The sequence below is a fragment of the Protopterus annectens genome, chromosome 2.part0 (genome assembly GCF_019279795.1).
Source record: "Protopterus annectens isolate FY-2018-M chromosome 2.part0, PAN1.0, whole genome shotgun sequence".
Lineage (NCBI taxonomy): Eukaryota > Metazoa > Chordata > Ceratodontiformes > Protopteridae > Protopterus > Protopterus annectens.
The window spans coordinates 619,876,730-619,904,183 of NC_056728.1; the positions used below are offsets into that span (position 1 = coordinate 619,876,730).

The 27,454-nt window shown below is 42.9% G+C and overlaps 1 protein-coding gene across 2 annotated transcripts in view; it reads right to left on the reverse strand.

Moving 5' to 3' along the window:
* Positions 1 to 27,454, reverse strand: part of LOC122793168 (centromere protein C-like) — a 546,145-nt gene that overhangs the window by 451,161 nt on the left and 67,530 nt on the right. The window contains exon 2 of one of the 2 annotated variants that reach the window (XM_044060985.1): positions 6,724 to 6,843. In XM_044060985.1, coding sequence (XP_043916920.1) covers positions 6,724 to 6,843 — 120 coding nt within the window. The remainder of the gene's footprint in view (positions 1 to 6,723; positions 6,844 to 27,454) is intronic. The other variant, XM_044060986.1, reaches the window with a different exon arrangement.

Consider the following 27,454-nt stretch of genomic DNA (forward strand, 5'->3'; position numbering starts at 1 on the left):
GACTTAGGGCAATCTGCCAGCAGATTACCCAAATGTAATGACTGCAACAGTGAAACACGAAGAACATCTTCTCCATTTGCTGGTGTATAACTTCCTAATGGAAGGTTTATGCGAAGATGTGAGGATGTGGGTCACAGCAGATGAAAAATCATGAAGACTGACTAGGGATGGAATTGGAGCAGCCACGCTGTCAAGGTGAGGGTGTGGAGGCAGGGGTGAAGAGAGCCTGACATGTGTGTCAGGAAGTCTGGCACTGGGTCCAGATTCCATGGATCATCTAGTAGACGAGGCCCGAGAAAGGGGAACCACATCTAACGAGGCCAGTAATAAGTGATGAGAATCATTCTGCTTCCCAACAGCTTCGCTTTCTGAATCACTTTGGATATGTGAGGAAAGGGAGGAAATACATAAAGGAGTCCCAGGGGCCAATCGTGAACAAGTGAGTCTCTCGCTGACTCCCCCGGAGGGGGATAAAGGAAAAGTAGCCGCTGCATTTGGAGTTGATCAGACTGGGGAAGAGATTGCAGTAAGACCATCCCCATTTGCAGAAGATTTGTTCCGCTATTTCCTGATTCTGAGACCACTTGTGAGGCATCAAGATTGCCCTGCTGAGTTTGTCGGCTATCACACTGGTTGTCCCTGGGATGTGCATTGCCACCAGAAAGCGCTGGGAAGATATCGCCCACTTCCAAACACGAATAGCCTCTTGACAAAGGGGGTAAGATCTGGTTCCACCTTGTTTGTTGAGATACAATGCCACTAACATGTTGTCTGATTGGATTGCTATGGTCCCTAGAGGAAGAGAGTCGTAAAGTGCTTGCAATGTTAGAAGCACTGCCCTCATCTCTAGGACACTAATATGAAGGTGAGCCTCATGATCTTGCCATGTGCCTTGGACAGTCCTGCCTAGATAATGTCCCCCCACCCTATCTGTGAGGCACCCGTGGTCACAGTAGCAACGGGTTGGCGAGGAAGGAATGGGGTGGTGTTAGTTGGTCGGGTGGAATCCACCAACGGAGGTCCTTTTTGCAAGACTGTTATGAAGATGTGGTGAGATAGAGGCAGTTGTTGAAAGGACCACTGGGACGATAGAAGCCATTGGAGAATATGTAATCTGGTGAGAGGGACTAACATTATGGTGGAGGCCATGGTGCCTAAGAGTTTCAGCACTGTCTTTGCCTTGACTTTCTGTAGGGGAAGTAGATGGGGAATTTGTTGTCTGAGGTTCTGCGCTCTTTCTGCAGGTACACGAGAAAACATGGTGACTGTGTCTATTTCTGCGCCTATAAAAGTCACAAACTGAGAGAGTGATAAGGCAGACTTTTCCCAGTTTATTGTAATCCCCAACTGGGAACAAAGTTGGATAGTGAAATCTCTGGTTTGTAGGAGTAGATGCCTCAGGAGCCAGTCATCCAGATACGGAAACACTTGGAATCCTAGACATCTCAGGTGAGCTGTCACTACCTCTATACATTTGGTGAACACCCTGGGGGCTGTGGTGAGACCAAAGGGCAGAGCACGAAATTGGTAATGACTGGCTCTCAGCCGGAAGCGTAAATGACTCCTCGATGCTCTGTCCATTTTTATATGGCAGTACGCATCTTGGAGGTCTATGGCGCACATCCAATTGTCTTTCCCTAACAGAGGGAGTATAGACTGCAGTGTCACCATCCAGAACTTGGCCTTCTTTACAGATTCATTTTGCTGATGGGCCTCCAGTCCCCTGTACGTTTTGACACTAAAAAGAAACTGGAGTAAGTTCCGAATCCTATCTGGTCTGCGGGGATGGTTTGGATGACTGTTTGCGAGCAACTTTTACAGTTGCTTGATCACTGGGATTGGGTGGAACATCTGGAATCTTCTTGGGAGTGTGAGGTGGAAGATAAAAGGGTATGGAGTAACCTCTGATGATTATTCTTTGTACCCATTTGTCTTGTGTGATGTTTAGCCAGGCTTCTGGATACAAAGAAAGGTTACCCCCAACTGGCTCCAGAGAACCACAGCCGGGCCCCGCATCAGGAGCGCTGATAGGGATGGCCTCGAAACAAATCACAGCCTCCCTGGTTTTGAGGGCCAGCCCTGCCTCTAGAGCGACGTCTACCATTAGCTCCTCCTCCTCTGCCTCTGCCTCTGAAGGAGGAGTCACCCTGTGCATCCGGGAAAAATCTCTGGGACTTCTTGAACCACATCTTACCACCTCTCTGACCCTTAGGATATGGTCTAGAGGGAACAGTAAAACGTACTCCCACAGCAGAGAGAGTTTTCCCTTCTTGTTCGCATCTGGTGAGTGTATCTTTCACCTTAGGTCCAAAGAATGAAGAACCGTCAAAGGGGGTGTTAGTAAAGGTAGACTTGAATGGCTCCGCAAAATCACATAAGCGCATCCAGGAGTGTTCTCCTAAAGGAAACTCCTGAACCCCCTGCCCTGCTCGCTCCGACAGCTGCAGAGGAGTTCACGATGGAATTTAAGGTAGACAACTGAGCAGACACCTTCTCAGGGACTCCTTCAGTAGATGTACCTTGAACAGCATCTGCTAACTCGCCTCGAAAAATATGTTAGATAGTTCAGCAATCTGACAGTTAAGGCCGCTGAAGAAAAGATACGCTTCCCATATCTGTCCATCGTTCGAGACTCTATTCGGTGGATGGACAGATGAAGAAGTCTCCGCTAACTCCTTAGTGGCTGCCGCCACCACCACCATGGCAACTACAGGCACGCCCTTGGACAAAAACTCTTTCTCTTTGGGGCTAGACAGAAATTTATTGGGTCTTCTGGGAACTGGCTCCACGGCATCAGAAGTCTCCCACACCTTCCGACTAACGAGATCTAAAAGTTCATCAAAAGGTGGAGACATCCAAGAGACTGAAGGTTGAGACCCGAAAGCCTTCAGGTTCACTGAGAGCGGGCCATCCACCTCTCTGCTTAAGGCTCTCTAAGATGTCTACAAAGGAGACATTATCAGAGGACAACTTGGGGGACCGTTCTGACTCCTCAAGATCAGTGTCAGAGGTAATGACTCATCCTGAGAGTCTACATTTTTCCTCTTGCATGTCCTCTTTCGAGGGGTCCTCAGAAGGGTACGCTGGGGAGGTCTCGGAAGACTGAGGGCCACTAACCGGGGGCTCCTGAGGCTGCCGGTCTCTGCTGTTGAGAGACAGAGTAGGTGCTGAGACAGAGGTCGGTGCCCTTGTGTGGAGCTGACGAGCGAGACAGCACACTCCTCATCATCCCGAAAGCAGATCTCTCTGGCTCCGAAGACCGCCTCGGTGCCGAGGAAACGGAAGAAGTCATCGGCTCCAGAGCAATTGGCTCCGAGATGGATGTAGGGTCTGAGCTCACCCTAGCCTGTGCACAGACAGGGAGACTCAGAACCGAAGAGGTTTGGGTCCAAGTGGTCCTGTTGGGGCTGACCGGTGAGCTTCGGCTCCTAGACACAACAGATGGTGCCGAAGGTGTCGTAGTGGAAATCAGCTCTGAGACAGCCTCAAGTGGAGCTGGAACTGAGAGTTCCACAACAAGTGGCACTGCGCACTCTGGCTACGAAGGCCCGACATGGCTAAGAGGAGGAACCACAAAAGGGGTGGTGGACTCAGGTGGCTCCGGAACTGATTGGGTAAGAGCCAACAACAATTTGGGCAAGGCAGATGACTTCAGGAGTCTAAGCACTGCTTTCTCCACATCTTCCTCTGACAGGCACCTGGAGGATCTGGATGACAGGTTAGGCGATCTGGATCTCTGCAGAATTGGAGATCTTAAGGTTGGGGAGACCAGCAAATGATCTCTGGACCGGCTCTGATGTAGTTTTTCAGTAGTCAGCTCCGAAATGCTTGGGACCAACACTGACGTGCCAATATCAACAACCTCGACCGGCTCCGAGGACAGTGGAGCCGAGGAGGCAGAAGTCTTATCCTGTTTAGATTGTTTCTGAGGAGGTTCCAATACACTAGTCGGAGCCGGAAAATGCCTCTTGGCCAACTTAACCTTCTCTTTCTTGGAAGAATGTGATTTCGAATAAGAAAAAAAACTTTTCCTCGAAGGAAGGCTTGAGGAGACCTTTCAAAATTAACTTGTTCTTCTGCTCCTGGAGAAATCTGGAGCTGAAGGAATGGCAGAATAAACAAGTTTCCTGCAAATGAATGGCTCCGAGACAATATACACAATTACTATGGCCATCTGTAATGGACATCATCTGGGAGCACTTAATGCATTTTTTGAAACCTGAAGATCTGTGGTCTTTAGACTCTTTAGACATGTTGACGAGCTAAGGAAGTAAGCAGGAACACACAAACACAACGAGGACTAGGTCCTCTAACTTAAACGGGCCTAGCTCTGACGAAAAAATGAAATAAGCAGAGGACTAGGTCCTCTAACTTAAACGGACCTAGCTAGATAGGCTAAGTCATAGAGAAAAGGCCAGAAACTAGTAACAGGCAAGGAACTAGCAAACGACACACAAGCTAAATTTCTAAATTTGAAAACCAAGGCCGAAAAAGCAGACCCGCAGAGAAAACTCTGTAATAATCAACAAACACTGCACACAATATAATAATAAATATAAGCAAGAAAAAAGGGTCCTAAAGACGGACCTAAGAAATTGCAATATTAATTAGGAAAACTAGCACACAGGATACCAAAACAGAGAACAACGGCCAACAGCCAACCAGTTTTCAACAAACGAACTAATTTAAATATCAAAAGCACTCCAAAAAGTCTGTAAACACTCCTAACACTACTAAACACTATCTAGAAAAGGATAATTAGCTATAGGAAAACAGTAAAGTGATAATAATTCAAAAAGTTTTAAACTTAGCCACGGCCAAGCAAGAAGCACTTTTGAACTCGAAGATGCGGCAAACGAGATCTGGGGATTGTACTAGTGCACTATGGGATACCAACCTAGCCACAAGCCAACTAAGCGACTATGGGCTTTGTAATAGGCCGAGTCGGAGCAGAGGATCGGCTCCAAACCCATATGTAAGAATGAAGGCGAGATAGGACTACAGAACATAATATATTTCTACTATGAGTAAGCTATTGTCTAGGTCTAAAGATGATTTAGTCCCACTTCCTTATTAGATTCACCAATGAATATATAATGTTCTTTTGACATGTGCTACACTAGACACACAAACCAATTCAATTGAACTCAACATCTCCTCACCAAAACAGTCTCAGGTCTCAAAACACACCATTATTTGGACTGACTAAAAGCCCTGTTCCTCTACCCAGTGCCATACAGAATTCTGAGGCTTAAGCTTTACTTACCCTTCTGTGATATCAGTGACCTAGAACTGTTTAACCATCTTCACCTAAAGCAGAACCAGTGGTAAAACAAACACCTGCTCTAGAGACGTACACTAACACCATTACATCAACGTCACAAATTGGCAGGACAGGGAGCCAACCCAACACACACATCATTTTTGGAATAGGCTGCCATTATATATCAAACGTGGTACTTCTCTGGTAACCTTTAAAACCAGTCTGGATGACTGGATGGGTTATCTCAAAACTTGGGATATGTGGGGAAATTCCTGCTTGACAGAGGACATTCTTAGTGTACCACTAGTTCTGTGTGAAATGTCTGAACTTCTTAATGTAGTCTTTGGCCGTAAGCTTAGTAGCAATCTACAATCCTATAAATCCATATCCACCAGGTAGTACTGGCTGTAATCCTGACTGATATAATCTGGAAACTATCACATCACTTGGAAGACCTATACCTTTTTGGCATGAAATGAGAAGACTTTGCTAGCATGATTATTAGAAAATGAACAAACAGCAGGTGAATGTGAGACTACCCAGATTCCTATGTCCCCTAATCCAGTAGCACAGATGTTAAACAGTGGAATAAAAGTTTTGAAAATCCATGAAACAGAACTCAGAAGGGAAGAGCGTATAACGCATCAAAGAAAATTTAACTCATCCAAGAAATGAACAACGCAAGAATTAAGGTACAAATGCTGATAGCTAACTTGAAACAGATCAACTATAAACAAACCACTGCTTGGTGTTTTGCCTAATCAAATTTGAACAAAATTTAGAAATGAACCCACCATGATGCTTCTGTGAACTTCAGTGTCAAGTCTTACCTTCATGTCTACTTGACCCGAAAGTTTCTTATTACTAGCCATCTCTCTGTGTTATCATTAATCAAGCTCCAAAAAATGACTTCTACTTTTTATGTCAGCAAAGTAGAGAAGGAATAAGTGTATTAGTGAAAGTTATCTTATTCTGCAGGAGGAGAGGGGGGACGGCTTATGTTCAGCAACCACACATTCCTTTTATGTGTCCAAAGAATAGTACATACACACAAATGAACAGAAAGTGGGTGAAGGGCATCAGTTTACATTTTACATATGTATGCAAGGGCATGCATAAAAAGAAAGAAATATACATGATTTTTGACCCCATGGAGTGGGCAACCTGATCCAATGTCACACCTGCAGCCCCAGCCACATGTATAAAGCAAGATTCTCAAACACAAAAACTGAGTCACAGCCAGCTTGAGTCAAAGGATCGTAGGGGGAGTAGGGAAAAAAGAAAATTGAAAGAGGAGAAAATATGACTTGATGTATCCATCCATTAACATGTTACTTTTCCCATCTCATATTAACATAACCTAGGTGCTGATGGTGTATAATTCTTCTGGTAAGACCCATCAGACTTCGATATCTACATATTAACATTTTTAATAGTATCAATTATTGGTGTACATATACCTGTACTCTTCAAGTTCTCCTTCACTCTCTTCCACACTGCTTTCAGAATCATCAGACATGATAATCATGTTATGTCTTTGTTTTCTATCTCTCTGGTGTTTTGGCATCGTGAAACCACTACTGAAAGATAGCAAATGTTTCAGTTACCTTAAGCAGTTACTACAGATCTGAAAACATACTGAAGTTCATTTCAATGGTTAAAAAAGCAACATGATGAAAAGATACCAGTTACCACCCACTCATATATATATATATATATATATATATATATATATATATATATATATATATATATATATATATATCACATGCATAAATTAGGGTAGATTCGGTAACAAATTTCCCACTGAAGTTTCTCAAAATGATCTTCTAAGGATTTTGCAATACAAAACTTAAGAAACGGAAGTTATGTACTTACCATTAGTCTGAATCTTAGTTATACCTAGTACACCTATCTCGACCGATAGTAAATTCAGATTCTCCAGAGTTCAAGTTCCCTCCCTTTCTCTCATAATGAACATGTCCTTCCCTGTACGTCTCAAATCAAGTACATAGCCCAAGCCACTGATGAAACACACAAAGGATGGAAGAAACACCTGTAGATGGGGACAGACTTCAAGCTAGGCCTGCAATGTCTGTTCGGAAAGTGGCGAGTATTGGTGGGTTGTTACAGTGGATTGGCAAGGGATAACCAAGCTACAGCATTATGGAAAGGATATAACTTCTATATCTTAGTTTATCCCATATATCCACCTCAACTGCTGGGACATAATCGCCAGCTACCACAAACCCTGGGTGACATCATGATAGGATACCTCAGAGGACCATAACATAACAAAGGCATGCATGGGAGAGCACCTAGCAAGCAGCACAAATGTCACTAATAGTAGAACTAATAAAAAATCGTTGTGCACTGAACCTCGCAGTGTGCGCCTTAGGTTTACTTGATAAAGTTATGTCGTTAGCCTGATATATGAAGATTATACAGTATGACAGCCAATTAGAAAAGGTGACTTTAAACACTTTCCAACCTAATTTAGAACCAGAGAAAAAAATGAAAAGCTGGTTAGCCTCTCTGAAACTCTTCATATAAAGTAAGCAGAAATGTAAGCTTCTATGAACATCTTTGGATGTGTACCAAACAGTCTTCTCTACTGGTAAAGTTTGGAAAGCAGACTGGAAGGTATACATATTGATTTAGGACAGACTCACAGGTAACCTTGGGTATAAAAAAAGAATTAGTACAAAGGGAAACCCTGTCTTTGTGAAAGATTAAATATGTAAGTGGCTCTGATATTTGTCTGGCTGAGGTGACAGCTGCCAACAGTAATGTCTTCCAGCAGGGAAATGTCAAGTCAGATGAGGAGGCTGGCTCAAAGGAAGAGCATGTAAGAGCCTCCAAACAAAGACAAAGGCCCAAGGAGGAGCAGGATCTTTGACTGATGATTTCAGATGAAGGTACCTTTCAGAAAAGACTTACAGGTTTGCCATAAGGCTAACACTGTGGAATCAAAACCCTGGTTTACATTGGAAATAGCTACTAACACCACGCTTGAGCCAGAATCAGACAGACTGGTTAGAAACTGCAATACTGAAGACAATGAGACAAAGGGTTTAGTCTTTGATGTAAGGCTCAGAGGGAGAATTTCTTCCACTTGCTTCTATACAGCTTACAAGTTGAGGTATTCTAGAAAGAAGAGAAAATCTGAATCACTTTTTTTTTTGGGGGGGGGGGGGGCTTGGTCACCTGTGGAAATGGAGGAAATGAACAGTCAGCTTAAGAAACTGAATGTTTGGTAGAGGTTTGTCAAATGGGTGTGATAGAAGATTTGGCCTACATTCAAGAAGCAAGAGTTCTTCTTGAGGTGAGACTACAGCAATGGGAATCCAATTTGTCACAGACAGAAGAAAGTTATGAGAATGACGGAGGCCTTACATGGGATTATTTTCTGAAGGAATTTTGTCATACATGGCAATGAAGGAAAGGAGAAGTGTCCAGAAGGCCAGTGATGGACTACAATGTCTCTGTGTGACTGTCCTGGTGAAGGGATGTGGGCAAAGAAGCTGATGCACTTGATGCTGGAGTGAGGAAGCAAAAAGCTTGTCCCAGTAGAGGAAAACTGTGCAAACCACTGACATGTTGAGGGACCACATAAGCTGAGCCCACCTGCTTTATAGATGTACTGCCTTGGAATGTGCAATGCTATTAGGAATAACTGTGAAAACAAAACCCATTGTCACACCCTCATGGTTTCTCAGCATAAGGGGTAAGACCAGGTTCCTCCTCATTAGTTGTTATACCATATTATCACGGTACTGTCCGCATATATTAAAATCAATCCCAGAGGAAGGAAATCCTGAATGCTGCGCAACATAGGAGGACCACCCTCATCTACAGTATAATGATGTTACATTGATGGCTAGACTCTTGTTAGGGCCACATCTCTTTGATTGTTATCCCCAGAAATGTCTCCCACACCCATCCCAAAGAGAAGACATCTGTGGTCACTGTGGCCTCTGGGAGGGGTAGGATAAACGGTCTCTAAATGGAGACGGTGTAGACACTGAATCCACCAGTCTAGATGATGATTACAAAGGAAAGATGAAGCACTTTTTATGCATGCAACGGAGACTACTGCTCATCCACAGTCCACTGTAATACTCTCAGGTAAAACTTTGAGTAACCAATTGGATGGCAACTGCCATCAACCCTAGCTTTTGTAAGATAAGGGATGTGGGTGGAGATGGGTGAAGACAGAACTTTAAAATTAAAATAATGAATCCCTGCCTGTATGAAGGGAGTTTCACGATTTGCAACCTTATGCCCAGATGGGATCCCCTACAGATGATAGTCTAATATGGTTTCAATTGACATCTTTCAATATGTACAGACACAAACTGGCCAAACAGCAGGGACTGTCTTATTGTAACAGCAAGCTGCACATCATCCAGGTATGGCAAAATTCATATCCCTTGGCACTCGAGGTGAGCTGCCAAGACAGACATCCACTCATGAGCACAAGGGAGATTATTTTGAGACCAAAGAGCAGGGCCTAAAACTAATAATGATTAGCTACCTTGTGGAAGCAAAAATGCCTTCTGGAAGCTTTGGCTATTTTTTGTGGGGATAAACATCATGAAGGTCCACAAAGCACATCCAATCCCCCTCCTGTAAACATGTAAGTGTGATTTCCATGACCATCCAGAACTTTGTATTTTTCATAAAACTGCTAATGACATTTAAGTTTAGAAGAGACTTGTGGTCCTTCAACTTTTTGGGAGCTAAAAAGAATCTAGAATAGACTTCAGACATTCGTTGGTCTGGGAGATCTCTTGTATGGTTCTTTTTTGAGGACCTGTACTATCTCCTTAGTGGCTATTCATCTGTGGTGGGCTAGAATATCTGGTAGAGGGCAAGATAGCAGCTCAGGGGTTTTAGAAAATGGAATTACGTAATATCTGGCTATCATGCTCCTCAATGATTTGTCTCATGCAGTGGCCATTCACAAGTCCAGGTGAAGAGATAAACAGCCACATGACTGCTTCCAGCAGTTGAGTAACCTTTCGGAGATGCCAAGGGATGCTTCTCCAAAGAAGCACATCCTCTGTCCCTGCGGTGACATGCAATTAAAAAGCCACCCTCTGCCACAGTTGCCCATGTTGGAAAAGGAGTCATGAGGAAAACTCTCGGATTTTTTTTTAAACCGAAGAGTTTTAAACCCCTTCTGGTTCCTACAGTAGGAGCATTTAGTGGTCTGAAAGTGCACTTGCAAAGCAAACAGTGTCCTCCCTTTTTGTTCACTCTTCTGAGTTTTCTTTTACCCTTGGTCCAAAGAGGGAGGACTCATCATAAGGGTGCTAAGAAAGGGCTATCTAAAGCATTCTGTAAAACTGCATAAATATAGCAAGGCATGGTATCTCATAGCTACAACTGCACCTGCTGCCTTGACTGTTCCATCTGTTGCATTATGAAACGAGTTTCATGGAGAGAGATTGGAAATGTCAATCTTTCTGTCCACATGCGACTTGAATTGCTTTCATGATTCTGTTGTGGCAGATTTTTGCAGTCTAGCACTTGTTCAGTTAGATTTTGTTGGAACATTTAGCATTTAGAATAAAAATATTCCGGAGGCACAGACTTGCTTCCTCCTGCAAAACATCGCCACAGACTCCATGCTAGAGGAACAGACTTTTAAGCTTTCCTCAGTAGTTCTCTTTGATAGCAGCCACCACAATAATACAGTCCTACAAGTGGGCCTTGGGTCCACTGAGGTCTGTTTTTGGGGAGGTTCTCAAAATATTACCCACTTTTCTCTGTATGCAAACTGTCATGTCTCATTCCTGCCATACCATGTCTGCCACCAGCTCTATCATTTGGTCAGTAAGACAGACCACCCAGCAGGTAGAGTGGGCTAACTTGAATGCCTCAAAAGTACCACTTCATCTGGGTAAGGTTGGCCATGGCCAGAAACCTATCTGCCTCATCAAATCTCTGTGTATCCTTTTTTTTGTAAACACCTTTACTGAAGTATCACTTGTGACACAGGCAAATTTACATTTACATAAACATAATCAAATCATATTAACAAGTTCCCGTTTATAACATTAAAATTCACATTTACTGTTATATGTATCATATACTCTAAGCAGCATTACATAAGTTATTCAATTCCTGCCTTCTCTTAAACCTCTTTCCTCCTCCTAATCATTTTTCTGCATGTATTGTTCCCACAATTTCCATTCTTTTCTATGTAATTTACTCCTACCCTTTTCTAAAGATCAAAAGATCACACTTCTAGTTTTTTTTATCTCTATTACAATATTCACTACTTCAAGTATACAGTAAACTCTCAGTTAACAGGAACTCAAGCAACCTGCACTCTCAAGCGACTAGCAAAACAAATTGATGAAATACAGTAACATTTTCATGCGTTGCACTTTCTGTTTTCCCTCCGCAGAATCATACCTTATGTTTTTAGAGTTTTAAAAAGGAAGATAGGAATAAATTCTCTCTTTCCCCAACCTGAGAACAAATCAATCCAAACAAACAGTATAGGATACAGTATTAGGCCTGTTTTTAAAAGTAACTCTCAAACAACCAGAAACTACAATTATCCGGCATCTACCAATCCCCATGGGTGCCAGTTAACTGAGAGTTTACTGTAGTTGGTTTAGATTTTGACTTCAATTTTCTAGCAACTGCTTTTCTGGCAGCCACCACAATTAAGCTTAACAATTCCTAATTATGTCTAGACAATTCAGATCCTGCATCCCAGCTCCAAAAATAATTTCCTTAGCTACACTCATTTGTTTCTGACAGAGTACTTCTGTAGGGATTTTTTTAAAGTCTGCCAACTCATTACACTCCCAAAACACAAGATCCTAGTTACCTCTTCTTCCCCATCACACCACCATTTGCCATCTACCCACAGGAAACTTTCTTTGAAGTTTGCTTGGGGTATGAAGTATCTATGCAAATACTTCCAGGCAAAATAAAAACAGCCTAATCAACTCTTAAGAATTAACCAAAATGGCATCCTCGATATAAGATTGTGGAGAACCTTCCCCTTCAAGGAGGCCAGAGTTTGGAGTGAAAGATTCTGTGATGGAATGTGTGCGTCTCCCCTTACAAATATGCTTCCTGGGTGGCTACAGCAGGGAATTATCTTAAGTGCCAGTTCCCTGTGTGAGGTTGGTGAGACTGGGGTAATAGAAATTCAGAATGGCTCTAACTCTGGGATGGAAGATGAAGGCACAATGACATACAGGGAGTGGTGTGAAAGGGAGGAACTGAAAAAATAAGTTATGTATTTACCATAATGGTCCTTCTGTGTTGTCTTTTTCATTCTTTCTCAACCTGGGGGTTTCAGACCAGACCTCAGGTCTAACTCTGCCACTTTCCAAAAGCTTAGACACCGAAGCTTGAGCTCCTCCCCTAGCCATAATGCCTTGCTCCCCCTGGTTACCTCAGATTGAGTTTGCTGCTACCATGTTTGCCAGCAATACACCATACAGGCAAAGTACATCAAATTCTGACAGCTACCAACAAAGAACAGAGAAAGAACAGGAGCTCAACAAGGAACAGAGGTTCCTATAAACACATCTGTCACGTCATACATAAAGGGATGGGGAAGGAGGGAGGGAAGGTTGAGGAAGAATGAGAAAGTCAACACAGATGGAATGTTCTGGTAAGTACATAGCTTCATCTGAAGTTGTCTTCTCATTCTTCTTCAACCTGTAGGAGAGAGTGCCCAGCTACAACAAAACCTTGGGTGGCCTTCATGGAAGGATATTCTGGAGCACTGCAGAACTAAAAGTAACTCTACTTCTGGGCATTATGTCCAGTTTTTAGCGGAAAATGGTGAGAGAATTAGACCAGGAGGCAGCAGAACAAATATCAATTGAAACTTTGGCCCAAAAGCCTTGAGAAGTTGCCATACATTTAGTAGAGTGAGTTTTGACTCATTAAGGTAAAGGAACATTTTTGGATTGATAAATAAACAAGATGCAGTCCCTTAACCATTGAGCTAAGGTGGTCTTAGTAAATGGTTTACCCTTTTTTGCATCCGAAAAAGATATGAAAAGCTGGTCAGATTTTCTGAAAGATTTATTCTGTCGAGATAAAAACACAATCATCTGTGAACGTCTAGCAGATGAAGTATGTACTCTCTTTGTTTTGGATACAAAGGAAAAGACTGGAAGGTTGATAGATTGGTTTATAATGTTCTCAGTCACAACTATGGGAGGAAAAGGTGGATTAGTATGTAATGTCACTCTGTCTTTGTGAAAAATTAAGTAAGGGTATTTAGAGGACAGTGCTTGCAATTCAGACACTCGTCTTGCAGATCTGATAACTACCAGAAAAATAGTTTTCCATGATAAAAATTTCAAGTCTACTTTGGCTGAGGGTTCAAAGAGAGGAAGAATCAGATCCTGCTAAATCATAGTTAGATCCCATGGGGTGATGGATCTTTGACAGGAGGGCAAAGAAGGAAAGTCTTGCACAACTTTGATGAGGCCAAAGATGATGCATTTTCTTCAATATGAAAATTCAAAATGGTTGTCAATTGTACTTTTACAGTGGAATGACTGGCACCCTCATAGAAAATATGAGCAAGAAAATTTAGGACTGCTGGGACAGGAAGAGTAAAGGGATCTAAATTCTGCTGTTTAGCCCAAATAGAAAATCTCTTCCATTTGCTCTTCTAAATTCTTCTCATCGAAGATTTCTGGGAGTAGATCAAAATGTTCTGGACTGGGGATGAAAGCCTGGCAAAACTAGCCATCATTGGAACTGGGGAAACCATGCGGTTAATTTCAGACTTGGGAGATTGGGATAAATTTGCCCTGATAGATGGGATAGTAAATCCACACATGGTTCGAGCATTCATGGAGGGCAAATTAGATGAGACCAAAGAAAGGTGAACAGATTTGTTGAGGCCAAAAGGGGGAAATGAGGATAACTTTGCTCTTCAACTTGGAGGCTTTCTGAAGAAACTTGAGGATTAAAGGAAGAGGGGAAAGGCATAAAGTAATCTGGGAGGCCAAGCATGGACCAGAACATCCCTGGTTGACTGTCCCCGAGGAAGAATCAAGGTGAAGAACCTGCTGGACTTGTTGTGGGGAGACGGGAAGAGACTGCAGCAAGGTTGATCCCATTTGTGGAAGATCATTATCATCATTGACTGATTCGGAGACCACTTATAAGGCATCAATAGAACTCTGCTGAGCCTGTCCGCTAGACTGCTGCGCTCCCCCAGAATGTGCACTACAATCAGAAAATGGTTGGTAGAAATCGCCCATTGCCACACACTCACTGCTTCTCGGCACAGGGGGTAGGATCTGGTTCCCCCTTGCTTGTTGATGTACCAAACTACTAACATACTGTCCACTTGTATTGCAATCGTCCCTGGAAAAAGGAAGCTGTGAAGTGCTTGCAATGCTAGGACTGCTCTCATCTCCAAAACACTGATATGCGTTGATCTCCTGTGACATCCACATGCCTTGGACTGTGTGATCTAAGGACTGCTTCCCCAACTCTACCCAGGAGCCATCCATGGTCAGTGTGGCTTTTGGGGGAGGAAGAACAAAGGGGCATCCTTGAAGAACCTCCAGGGAGTGAAGCCACCAGAGGAGAGAATCATTGCACACTTGTGATAGTTTGACTGGATAGCTGAAGGGTAGTCAAGTGACCACTGGACTGATAAGGTCCACTGCAGAATTCTCATGAGCAGGCGTGCTGTTTGCAACAGAGCAAAGGTGGTCACCATGGAACCTAGAATCCTGAGTACTAGTTTGGCTGCAGGAGCTGGGATTGCCAAAATCTGTCTGACATGTAGTTTTAGGTTTGAAACCCTGTCCGGAGTAAGGAAGGCCAATGACTTGGATGTATTCACATAAGCTCCTATGCAATTCTATGCTCTGAAGTGGTTGAAGCTGGGACTTTTTTAAGTTGATTGTTATGACCAAGGTGGGGCTTGCTGTAACAGGTAGTTCCTGGCTTGGATGAGTAGACACCTGGTTGGAACGGTTACGAGTCAGTCATCCAGGTATGGAAAAATGTGGAATCTTTGCAGTCTGAGATGACCTGCGACTACCACCATGCATTTGGTGAACACCCTGGGGGTTGTGGTGAGACCAAAGGGAAGAGCTCTGAACTGATAATGACTGGTTCCCAGCATGACATGTACGTACCTTCTGGACTGATTGCTCTGGGGAATCAAGGTGCCTCCTCTTGCACCTTCTCTTCTGAGGTATCTCCTCAGTGGGGCGATCAAGGGAGATGCTGGAAGAGATCTGGGGTTCCAAAGTGGGAAGTGCTTGTAGGCTTTGATGGACCGGCTGTCCCAAGGGGGGCAGTGGTGAGATCTCAGACACAGTCTCCAAAGGGGAGAAAAGTGGATCTAAAAGGGTGGGAGCAGAGGATCCCCTGGGGACTGAGAGGACCCTTTCCATCACCTCAAAAGCAGAATGGGCTGGAGAAGCCGATAATCGTCCCACTGGAGCCAAAATTACTGGGACAGATGACCCCTGAACATACCCAGTCCTCCTCTCCAAGAAGGAAGCTGGGGCCAATCTACTGAACACCAACACTCTTGAGGGGAGGCAACAGCTCAAAGAAATTCAGAGTTCAGATCAACTCCTCACAGCCAATATTGAGGCTACAGCTCTGACAGACACTCTACTATGAGAAAGTTGAAACCGAGCAAGTCAGGGTAGGCGATGGAGTCGAAGTGAGATCCACTATCGGCTCTAACACCTTGTTTCTCAGGGCATTCGGTTCCAAGGGGCTCAGAAACAGCAGGTCAGCTTGGAGAAGGAGGTGGGGGTCTAAAGGGTGCTTGTCTGCCCACAGTTCCAGTAGGGGATGGGGCTGGTAAGACCCCCCCTATCTGAATACGAGTCTGAGGGAACTGCTTCATCAATTTGTGCACCTCTGACTCAAAGACTGTGGGTAGACCTGATAGAAGATGCTCTGAAAGGTAACCTGGACACGATCCCAGGGGAACTCTCTATATGAGGTGAACCTGCAGGAGAAGTAGGGAGCTCGGAAGGCAAAGGAGCTAGGGGCTGAGGAGAGGATTGTCTGGACTTATTCCGATCTGAAGCTCTGGGATTCAATGCCTTAGGAGTCTTGGCTGGAGGCTCATCTGAAGATGATGAAGCAAGCTTCCCCTCTGCTCACTGTCTTCACAGTGCTTATTAGGAGGGGTTAAGCCCCTGAAGAAGATGAATAACCTGCCGACGGGGGTAAAAGGCCCTTCAGAATAAGTCTGTTCCTTCTGTCAGCCAATGCTATCTGATGGAAGCCCTCACAGATGGAACAGGAGGCATCAAGGTGAGCATGGCCGAGATAATATATGCACTCCCTGTGGGCATCAGATAAGGGAAACTTGTGCCCACAGGAAGTGCACTTTTTGAAACCAAATGTTTCTCGGACATCACAAAAAAGTTATAAAGGAGGGTAAAAGGAGAAAGAACAGTACTTCCTGCCAAGAACGGACCAGCGGACACTAAACTAAACTAGAATTTTTTTTTATATATTACTGAATAGAAGAGAGGATAGAATAAAGAAAGGGAGGCTATAGCACAAAAATGGAAAAGAAAACCCACTCCTTGTTGTTAAAACCCAAAAAAAACTTTCACTGAAGTTCAGGACGATAGACCTTGATGTTTCTTCTAAGGGCAACAAACGAGATCTGAGGTGGGGGGGTAGGCATTATGGGTAGGGAAGGACCAGGAGCTTTGGAGTCTAAGCTTTTGGAAAGTAGCCAAGTCGGATCAGAGGTCTTACCTGAAACTCACAGGTTGGGGAAAAATGAGAAGACAGCATTGTATCATATGGCACACCCTCTGCCTGCATAGATGGGTGGGCTACTATCCTTTCAAACTCAAATGTTGATGCTGAATACCTCACTGCAAAATAAACCAGACCTGGCCATTATCCTAATCCAGAAAGGGTGAACTGAGATGGTTCTGAGCCTTTCAATCCTCTCTAAACAGATGGTTTCGAAGTCTCCGAGATCAAGACTAAATCTGGCACCTCAAATGTTGAGGACCCTGACACTGAGAATGGTGCTAAGCACATCAATGATGAAGACAGAGCTGAGGACTCAAAGTTGGGAAGTTGATGCTAAGACATCTCCGATGCCTAGAGGATCAGGGTCAAGTGTGTCACACACTGTGGAAGCTATACCAATGGACCTGATCAAACTGGTGCTGGAGGATGTACCTGTACTGCAGTTGGCTCCAAATCCTCTAGTACCAACACTTTTGTCAAGGAAAGAACAAAAGGGAAAGACAGAGGACCAACATGAGTCATACCCTGGAAACAGAAAGGGACACAGTGACACCCACATCAATATGTGCCTTCATGAATTTCCTTATCATTTTATCCTAACCTGCAACAAAAATACTCCATACAGATCTTGCAGATCAAAAAATGATGGGGGGGGGGGGGCAAGAATATGGACTGCTTTTGCTCCACAGACATAGTTCTTTGGGTTTCTTAGACTATCATCATTACTGACCATTTTCCTAAGAGAGATGGTCCCTGGATTAAAAAAAAAAAAGTGAATCTGTAGTCACTAGAGCCAGAGCCTAATGCATTGATGGCTTTAATGTTTTTGAAGGAGGGGAAGGACATGTAGAAGAATCTTCACATCATCTTCTCCCTCTTCTTGTCCCTTTTATCGGATTTTTATGACCCATTTTCCCCCTGAAATGAGGGAAGCAGTGCTTTCAAAATTAAAGATCGATCCCCAATTTTTTTAATTCTTTCTTTGTTTCACTTATAATTAATTCCTTTAGACTTTGAGTTCCATTTTCTTGTACTTGCTTTTTTCAACAGCCAACAGCTTTAAACTTAGTAAGGCCTTACTATGTCTAGGTAATTCAGATATAACATCCTAGCTTAAAATAATAATTTCCTCAGTTACAACCATTTTCTCCACCAGCATTTCAATCAAAGTCCTCTGTGGTGAATTTCCAAACACTGCCAACTCATTATCTCCCCCCCCCCCCACACACACACACAAAAAAAGATTCCCACTCTCCTTCCCATTATGCCTCCAATATTTGCTATTGAAATATGGTTCCTGGGCAAGATTAGACTTAAGGTACATATCAAATGAATACTGTGACATGATCAAAACTATGAAAACAGATCCAGTGATACTGTCAGACCACTCACCTATATACAAATTAAGTTTGGTAAGCAAATCTATTGTGATGAACATTCAAATTTTCCATTATTTCTTCTGAAAATGAATCTGATTACAGATTGGGTGCAGCAAATATCAACTGAAAGAAATGTTACTACATCTGAAGCTAAGCAGTAAAGAGCTTGCAAAGAATAGGCATAACTGTAAACTGAATATTAAAGATGTGGTCACAATAAAATCAAATGAGACAGAGAATAATACAGCAGTTATCAAGAAGGATTTAAAGGAATTTACAGAAGTGAAAAAGAGTCAGTAGAACACAAAAGCTTGAAGAGCAATTGCAAGAAGCTGGAATCTTTATGCAAGAACACTTAGAAAATGTGAATGAAAAGAAATGAAAGTTATGTACTTACCATAACGATAGATTTGTTTTGTCTCATTTTCATCCAATTCAACATTTGGGCTGTCGGAACCAACCTCAGCAAGACTCGTCCCTTACTCTCAGTATGTCCCTTACTCATAACACTCTCCCTCCTCCTACTTAATATACTGCACATTGAGTTAGCTGACGCTTACTAATTACGGACAAATCAACTTGATAAGTATAACTACCCTACTGTATAAAGTCGACAACTTAGTAAGCATATCACTATGACATATCCGTATGTGTGATGTAACCTAAGGCAGGCAGGGTCTCGGTCGAGGCCTGTCCCAGCACAATAAGTTTATAGGTGGTAATTTAGAAGGGGAAAGAAAGTAGCAGCTTGAAAGCCACTTAGAAATTGTAGTTTTTAACACAGGACTTCCCATTTTTAGAAAAGGAGACAAACAGATGATCTGACTTTCTAATCGAATGTCTTTGGTACGGTGTAAGAAGAATCTGAGCTTTCTGTGAACATCTTGGATATGAAGCATATATTCACCTTTGAGAAATTGGGGAAAAAAAGACAGTCAAATCAATGGATTGATTTAAATTTGCTTTGGATGAAACTCATGGGAGAAAAGTAGAATTTGATCTCATTGACAGTCTGTCTCTTTAAATGAGGAAAGATGGCTTGAATGAGAACACTTGTAATTGAGAAATTCATTTGGCGGATGTAATGGCAACTAGAAAAAAAAAATTTTTTCCAAGAAAGATAAGATCCACTGATGCTGCTATTTCAAAGGGTTTCTGAGTTAATGACTGAAGTATCCCATGGGAAGGGGTCTGGGCCTCGAATTGGAGGTCTCAGCAAAAAGGGTCTTTTAGGGAATGCTTTACAGACTCAGAGAGGAGCAACAGAAACGTCATTATGACCTGCATGAAAATTTGATATGGCAGACATTTGTACCTTGCTGGCAGGAAAAACTAGATCCTTGATGAAAAAGTTCTGAACGAAATTCTAGTTTCGATAGGAGGTCAGCAAAAAAGGGGTCCAATTCTTTTCATAATGTCCGAGTAGAAAATCTTTTCCACTTACTTTTAGAAGTCTTTTTGGCTGACTGCTTTTGAGAAGAAGAATAAATTAAATTAACTACCAGAGAAGACAGCATGACATCTCTGGCTTTCATTACAATTGGAGAAACCATGTGGTTAGTTTTAGGGCTTATAGATCCAGTAGAGGCATCCTAAATAGGTGACATAGAAGATCTGGATTGGGATCCAGCACCCAGGGCAGGTGTTGCAAATGAGGTCAAAGGAAGGAGAACCAAACCTGCTGGTGCTAGAAAGGAGCAATGAGGATCACCTTATTCTTGTATCTTATGGCTTTCTGAACAAAGTTTGTAAGGATGGGTATTGGTGGGAATGCACAGAGGAGACTGTAGGAGCAAGTGTGGACTACAGTATATCTCCGTGACTGTCTGGAAGGATGAGTGCAAAGTAACTTCTGCACTTGTTGTTTAGGTATAAGGCAAAGAGGTCGTAGCAAGGATGACCCTAGCAGCTGAAAATCTCAATCGCCACTGACTCGTTGAGAGAGTACTCATAAGGCAATAGGATCAACCTGCTCAATTTGTCAATTCATACATTTGCCATCCCATGGTATGTGTGTTGCTACAAGAAAATGATGGGAAAACATTGCCCACTGCATACTCGCATGGGCTCCCGAGAAAGTGGATAACAATGTTTCCTCTTATTTGTTGATGTAGCATACCACTGACATACTGTACATCTAGATGGATATCACACCCTTGCATAGACAGTCCTGAGAAGCCTGACAAGCTAGAGGGATAGCTCTCATCTGCAAGATATTGATGTGAAGTTTGGCCTCCACAGCTGACCATGTACCTTGAACCACCTTCCCCTTGAAATGCCCCCCAACCACCCTAAAGGGAAATGTCCATGGTTACTGTGGCCTGAGGCATTGGAGGACAAAAGGGTCTTCCCTTTTGTAACTGACAGAGAGGTTATACACCAGTTTATATGGTTTCTGCACACTTGAGTGAGACATATTCTAATATGGAAGAAGTGAAGACTCTGTGATCAAAAGACTGAGATGGCCCACTGTAACATGCTATGTGATATTTCACAAGTGGAACTAAATTGATGGAAGAGACCATTAGACAAAGAATCAATCTTGCTTCAGGGCAAGGATGCTGAATTATCTGGGAAGCTACCAGTTGTAAGTACAGCACTCTTGGTACTGGAAATTTGGCAATTTGTCGATAAGACATCCTATGAATTCTGTCTGCTAAGTGGGAGGCAACTGGCTTTTTGCATGATTCACTGTAATCCCTTACTGGTCTGTAAGACGTAGTAGTAGTATTTGTTGTTGTAGTAGTAGATTCCTGGAAGTAGCAGTTAGAGCCAATCGTCTAGATATGGGAAGACCTGGATCCAGTCAGAGAAGAGCTGTTATCACTGCCATAATCTTGGGGAACACCTGGAGGGGGGGGGGGCTGTGGTGAGACAGAATGACAGTGCTCTAAATTAATAATGACTGGCTCCCAGCAGGAAACAGAAAAATCTCCTGGATTCCCTTTGAATCTTTATATGATAGTAGGCATCCTGGAGATATACAGACCACATCCAATCATCCTTCTTCAACAGAGGTAGCAAGGACTGTACTGTGACTATCCAAAATATCTGAGGTCCAGTATTGACCTGAAGTCCACTGCCTTCTTTGGAACTAAAAAGAACCAGGAATAGATTCCAGATTCTAACTGGTCTGGGGGTACCTGTTAAAAAACTTTTTTTTCTAGCAACTTGGAAACTTCTGTTGCTGCAGACTCCAACTGATTAAATGGAATATCAGGAATCTTTAATCGCTTCTTTGGAAGATACAAAAAGGGAATGGTATAACGTCTGGTGATTATCCTTAACACACAGGAATCCATAAAAAGTAGTGTTTTCCTAGGCTTATGGGTGTAAGGTTAAATGCCCCAGAATCCTGACTGCTTCCGCAGTGCATTAGTCGTGTAATCCCTTCAGGGGGTGTTGAAAAGGTTTCTCAGTGAAGGGACTACAGAAACCCTGGTTATGCAGTCCATCTCTGCCTCCACGGTAATGTTAATTTTAATTACATCCACCCCGTCCCTGCGGGGAGGGGGGGGGTATGTTTCCAGTAGTGACATTATGAAAACCTTGTGATTTTCGACACCTCTTTGATTCCTGGAGTAGGATCAATCTGTGGTGGAGAAACAGATTTCCAAGGTAGACAGATGGGGGCATTCATAAAGGATGCCTCAAAGCTTTCTGCGAAATCTCATAGCCGCATCAAGGCATGGCAGCAGACAGTAATGCCTGTATCAGCTGCTATAGCTGTGCTATTTTAGTGCATTGGATAGTAGGAGCATGGCTAAATTAGAAGTAAGTTGCAGCATAGACAGTTGAGTGGCCAATGATTTTTTTGAACATCTGAAGGCAAGTTACTTGAGAGGGACTTGGAAATTTCCTTGATCAAGTCCCTCTGAAAACATGTCAAGTGTGCAAGGAAGTTCAGCACTCTGAGTGCAAAGGCTGCTAAAGCATTTGCCTGTTTCCCTAACCTGTCCAAAACCCTTGAGACTCTGTTAGGGGGATGGACAGTGCAACTCACCTCAGATAGCTCTGTCTTTGTAGCTGCTGCTACTACCATGGCATCTACTGGGAGTCCTTTCATCCAATTCTTCCTATTTTCTGAAGCTACTAAAATCTTTTTTTTTTTTTGGGAAACTGGTTCTATACCATCAAGGTCCTTCTGTGCTCTTCTGTCATGAGATCTATGAGTGCATCTGGAGGGGAAGGCACACAGGACAAAGATTAGCCAGACCTGAAAGCTTTTACAGAAACACAGATTAGTCCAGAGACAGAGTTTCAGTGGATCAACCCCACTTCCTTCATCAATTGCAGGATGTCTTCAAATGTGACATCTTCCAGGAAGGATCTTAGAAATCTTTCGTCCTCATCCTAATCTGTGCCCTCAGTATCCTCCAGAGAGGAGTCTATGTGCTTCCATTTGCACATCTGCTTTGCTGGACCATGTCTCTGGGGTTCTTGTGGAGAAAGGTCAGAATAAGACTGGGAACTCTAATGTCACGTAGCCTTGAATCAGTCTTATGGGTTCTGGCTGTCCCTGTCAATTTGAATGAGAGGTTTAAGAAAGAGCTTCCACTGGGTGCAGGGATGGAGCTGAACTCTATGCACAAATCTGCCTTCTTGGCTTAGCCAAAGCCCTTTCCGCAGTCTCAAAAGCCAATGTTGGGAGTGTAGCCGAGGAAGCATTCCCTCTGTCAATAGATTCAGGGAAGTCTGCACGCTCCAATAGAGGTTGGCTCTGAGGAAGACTTTGAACATGAGCTACTGGGAACCCAACACTGATTTTTCAGTTGCAGGACTCATCTCAATGAGACAGCACTGGAGTCGAAAGAGAGGGACTGTCGGATCTGACTGAGGTGTGCCAGAAGGGTTTGGACCCATGGTACCCAGTTTCAAATACTGAAATAGTACCAGAGAAAAATGTAATGGAGTTGATGGACTTGTACCCAGACCTCCCCTCAGGGATGAGTCGATGGACTTGTACCCAGACCTCCCCTCAGGTACAGGTCGATGGACTTGTACCCAGACCTCCTCTCAGGGACAGCACCAGAGGTCTCCCAGATGCATCTGTGTCCTTAATTTCCTCATCATTCAGTTGAAATCCATTTTTATAAGACATCTGGGGAGTCAGTTCAACCTCTATGATGATGCTACAGAAGAGGGTCTGGAATAATGTTTGTCATGCAAGACTAGTGAATGAAACGGAGGACTCATCATCTCCAGACAAAAAGTAGCTCAAGGAGAGGAAGTTCGAACCTGATTGACAGGTAGATTTAACTGCCTTGATATTTCGGGTATCAGACTCGACAGACTGAATGGATCCAGGAACCTTTTCCTCAACTTTTGCATCTTTTTCTTTTAACTTCTTTTCCTCAGACCTACTTTCCAAAGACTTCACCTTTTTCTATGTTTCTCTTTAGTCTCATCTTCTCCTTTCTCTTTTCACTTCTCTGCTGGGAGAAGCTGATGGTGGTCTTGACTCAAAAGACATAACTGGGATAGAAGAATTTGTCTGCAGGGGAAGCAAGCCTTTTATAATAAGTTTTTCCCTCCTGTCTTGTACAGCTCTAGAACCATAGGCAGCACAAATGTCACAACTTGCTTGTAATTGAGCAGCACCTAAACAGTACAGAATGAGGATCTTAGGGAGGGATCCTGAGTCCACAAGTTAATCACTTTAAAACCGGAAAGTTTGTCTGACATAAGATTACTAATACCTTTCTATATATTGCACAACAATTCAAAAATCACTTCTAAGAAAAACTATCAAAAAAATCCTATTAATAACACACACTACTACTTTAGTATCCTAATTATACTAATAAGGCAACTAGGGAATGATCTAGAAACACACCAGAACACTCTAAAGATATTTATAATTAAAAAGATATTAAATCCTTAACTATTACAGGACTCTAACCCTAACAGCTACACTACACTATGCTATGCTACAAAAACCTAAAGGGAAGAGTCACAAGAAGAGTTCTCAGAAAACACGTCTGGATGAAAAAGGCTGCAAAGGAGATTACAGTTAAATTAGGTAGAAAGAGGGGATTGTGGGTAAGAGATGAATCCGCTCCTAAGATCCAAAGCTCTGGAAGAAGGTGCCAATGTCTGATCCAATCAGCTCTAACAACCCAGACACTGAATCAGATGAAAATAGACAACACTGGATTGACTGTTTTAACATCACTGTTTTTAGACAAAAACTCCAGAGTAACCAAATTTCTGGATCAACATTTGTTGGTCTGAGGCAATAAAGTTACATGGATGATAATTAAAATAAAGGATTATGAAAATGGTAGAAGAACCATGGACACAAGAAAAATTATGAATGTGATAAGTTATTACAGTATACTATACAAACATAACATAACATCAACATAATTGGATGCTACTTCCCACCTGGCCAAAACATCCCTCCACTAGAAAACCTCCTCAGCTGGTCTACCCACCATCTCCCCAAAGAAACTATCATCTTAGGTGATTTCAATATTGACTGGCAATCCTGTTCTGGCAACAATCCAACCCATCATGTACACCTTCATGGCTTCACCCAACTAGTCCAGTCACCAACAAGGATAAATAAAAACTCCAGCAAGCACACTACCCTGGATTGGATACTAGTCAGTAAGAACCCCAGTCATATATAACAGGCTGCTTATCAGATAGCCTCAGTGATCACTCCCCAACATTCCTACTCAAAAATACCTGTACCAAGCTAAACCTGTCATCTATCGTCAAATACGTAAAAAAATAAACTTTAACCCACTCACATTCATCTCATCCCTCAAAGAATGTAACTGGCATGCTCTAAAGTACCTCAGTCTAGATGACGCAGTTGAATTTTTTAATACTACCTTCCCGACCATCCTAAATTACCATGCCCCCATAAGATTTTCCAGAACCAAAGCACAACCCTCCCCATGGCTACAGAAAACCACTAAGTCAGAAATGAAAAACAGGGATAAAGCCTGGGAGCACTGGCGTAAAACCAAAACCCCCGCAGCTAGACAGAAATTCCTAGAACTATGCAATAGAGTCAAATAGCTAATAAAACGGGACAAATTCCAATACTACCAGTCTGCCCTAGACTCCTCACAACACAGCCCCAAACAATTCTGGTCCTCCATAAACTCCATCCTCCACCCAGGTAAAGTCAGTACTCCTCCTCCTAACATCCCTCACTCCTCAGAAAATATTGCTACCTCATTCAACACACACTTCACCCAAACCATACTATCACTAGATAAACAACACAACCCCCCTCCCCTCCAACCCACACCTTCAACTAGTAATCTCCCCACTGCCTTCTCTTTTTCTCCTGTACCTACCTCCAACATAAAAAAACTCTTAACTAAACTTAAACCCACCAAATTAGCAGCAGACAACCTCCCAAGTGAATACCTACAAACCGCAGCTGATGCTCTGGCCTACCCAGTATCCATCTTGATTAACCGATCTCTGTCAGAAAGTTACGTTCCCACATTGTGGAAAGTCTCACATATAATTCCCCTCCACAAAGGCGGACCCTCTGCAGAACTAAGCAATTACCGCCCCATAGCTATTCTCTCTCCACTCTCCACTCTCCAAAATACTAGAGAGATGCATACACTCTCAGGTCTCACACTACCTCCTTACTAACAACCTCCTTTCCAGTACTCAGCATGGTTTCCGACCAAACCATAGCACCACCACTGCCTTACTCTCCTTTACTAACACTATCCTTCAGCATAAAAACAATGGCTATCTCTCCTCTGCTACTTTCCTAGACCTATCTAAAGCATTTGACATGGTCCCACACAAACAACTTATCTCTGTCCTCAATAACCTATCCTTCTCACAATCAGTCGCCAACTGGTTTCAGAGTTGCCTGTCTGACTGCCAACAATCCGTTGTATGGCAGAATGGCATATCTTCCCAACTACCTGTCTCCATAGGGGTTCCCCAAGGATCCATCCTTGGACCCCTACTTTTCTCTGTTTACACCAATAATCTAGACTCTGCCACCAAACATGGCACACTCATCCAATACGGAGATGACTCAACCATCATCTGCTCAGCCCAGTCCCTACCCAAACTGCAAAAAGTCACACAGGAAGCCTTTTCCTCTGTTGAAACATGGTTATTCGATGCCCAATTAATACTCAACCCAAACAAAACTAAACTACTCATCTTCCAACCTACCAAACATACTCAAAACAACTCTCACTTTAACATCACAGCAAAAGACAACACCACTATATACCCAACTGAACACACCAAATTGCTAGGAGTGGAACTAGACAATAAACTAAAATTTGACATTCACATATCCATGACCATAACAAGTGCACAAAAAACTAGGAGCATTATACAGAAATAAACAATTTCTCACCAAAGCAGCAAAGATTTCAATAGCAAATTCCCACCTTATCTCCACCCTACTTTATGCCTCTCCAGTATATACCAACCTAAGGCAATGTGATCTAAACAAGCTAGAGACCTGCTACAACAAAATCGCAAAATTCACCACAGGGGCATCCTACCGTAGTCACCACTGTCTCTCACTTGCTGAACTGGGCTGGCTTGAACTCCCTCACCTCCTTCAGTGGTATCAACTCTCACTCGCCCACAAACTAGTAAACCATCCACTAAATGTCCCATCCCTTCAGAATCTACTCCAACCCTATCGCACCACCAGACCACTAAGATCCAGCAACAAAAATCACTTGCAGATCACTAAAGCCAATAACTCTGCTGGTGAAGCACTATTCTCTTGCGCCATAGCCAAATTATGGAACTCACTCCCACCCACAATTACCTCCGTACCATCATGCACCAACTTCAAAACTTTATTAAAAGCGCACCTAAAAACATGTTGGCTATGCCCTTGCAACTCCCACTCTAATATCATCCACCCCATCCAACTACTACCTTTCTTTCACCTCCACTAACTACCTTGATGATAGCAAGCTCAGAAGCTCATAAGCCTAGTACTTATTATACAGCAGGAACTTCTCATTGTTACATTTGTTAAAGCCTGTTATGTACTTCACAGATAAAGATTCTAGTTGTCTACTGATGTACT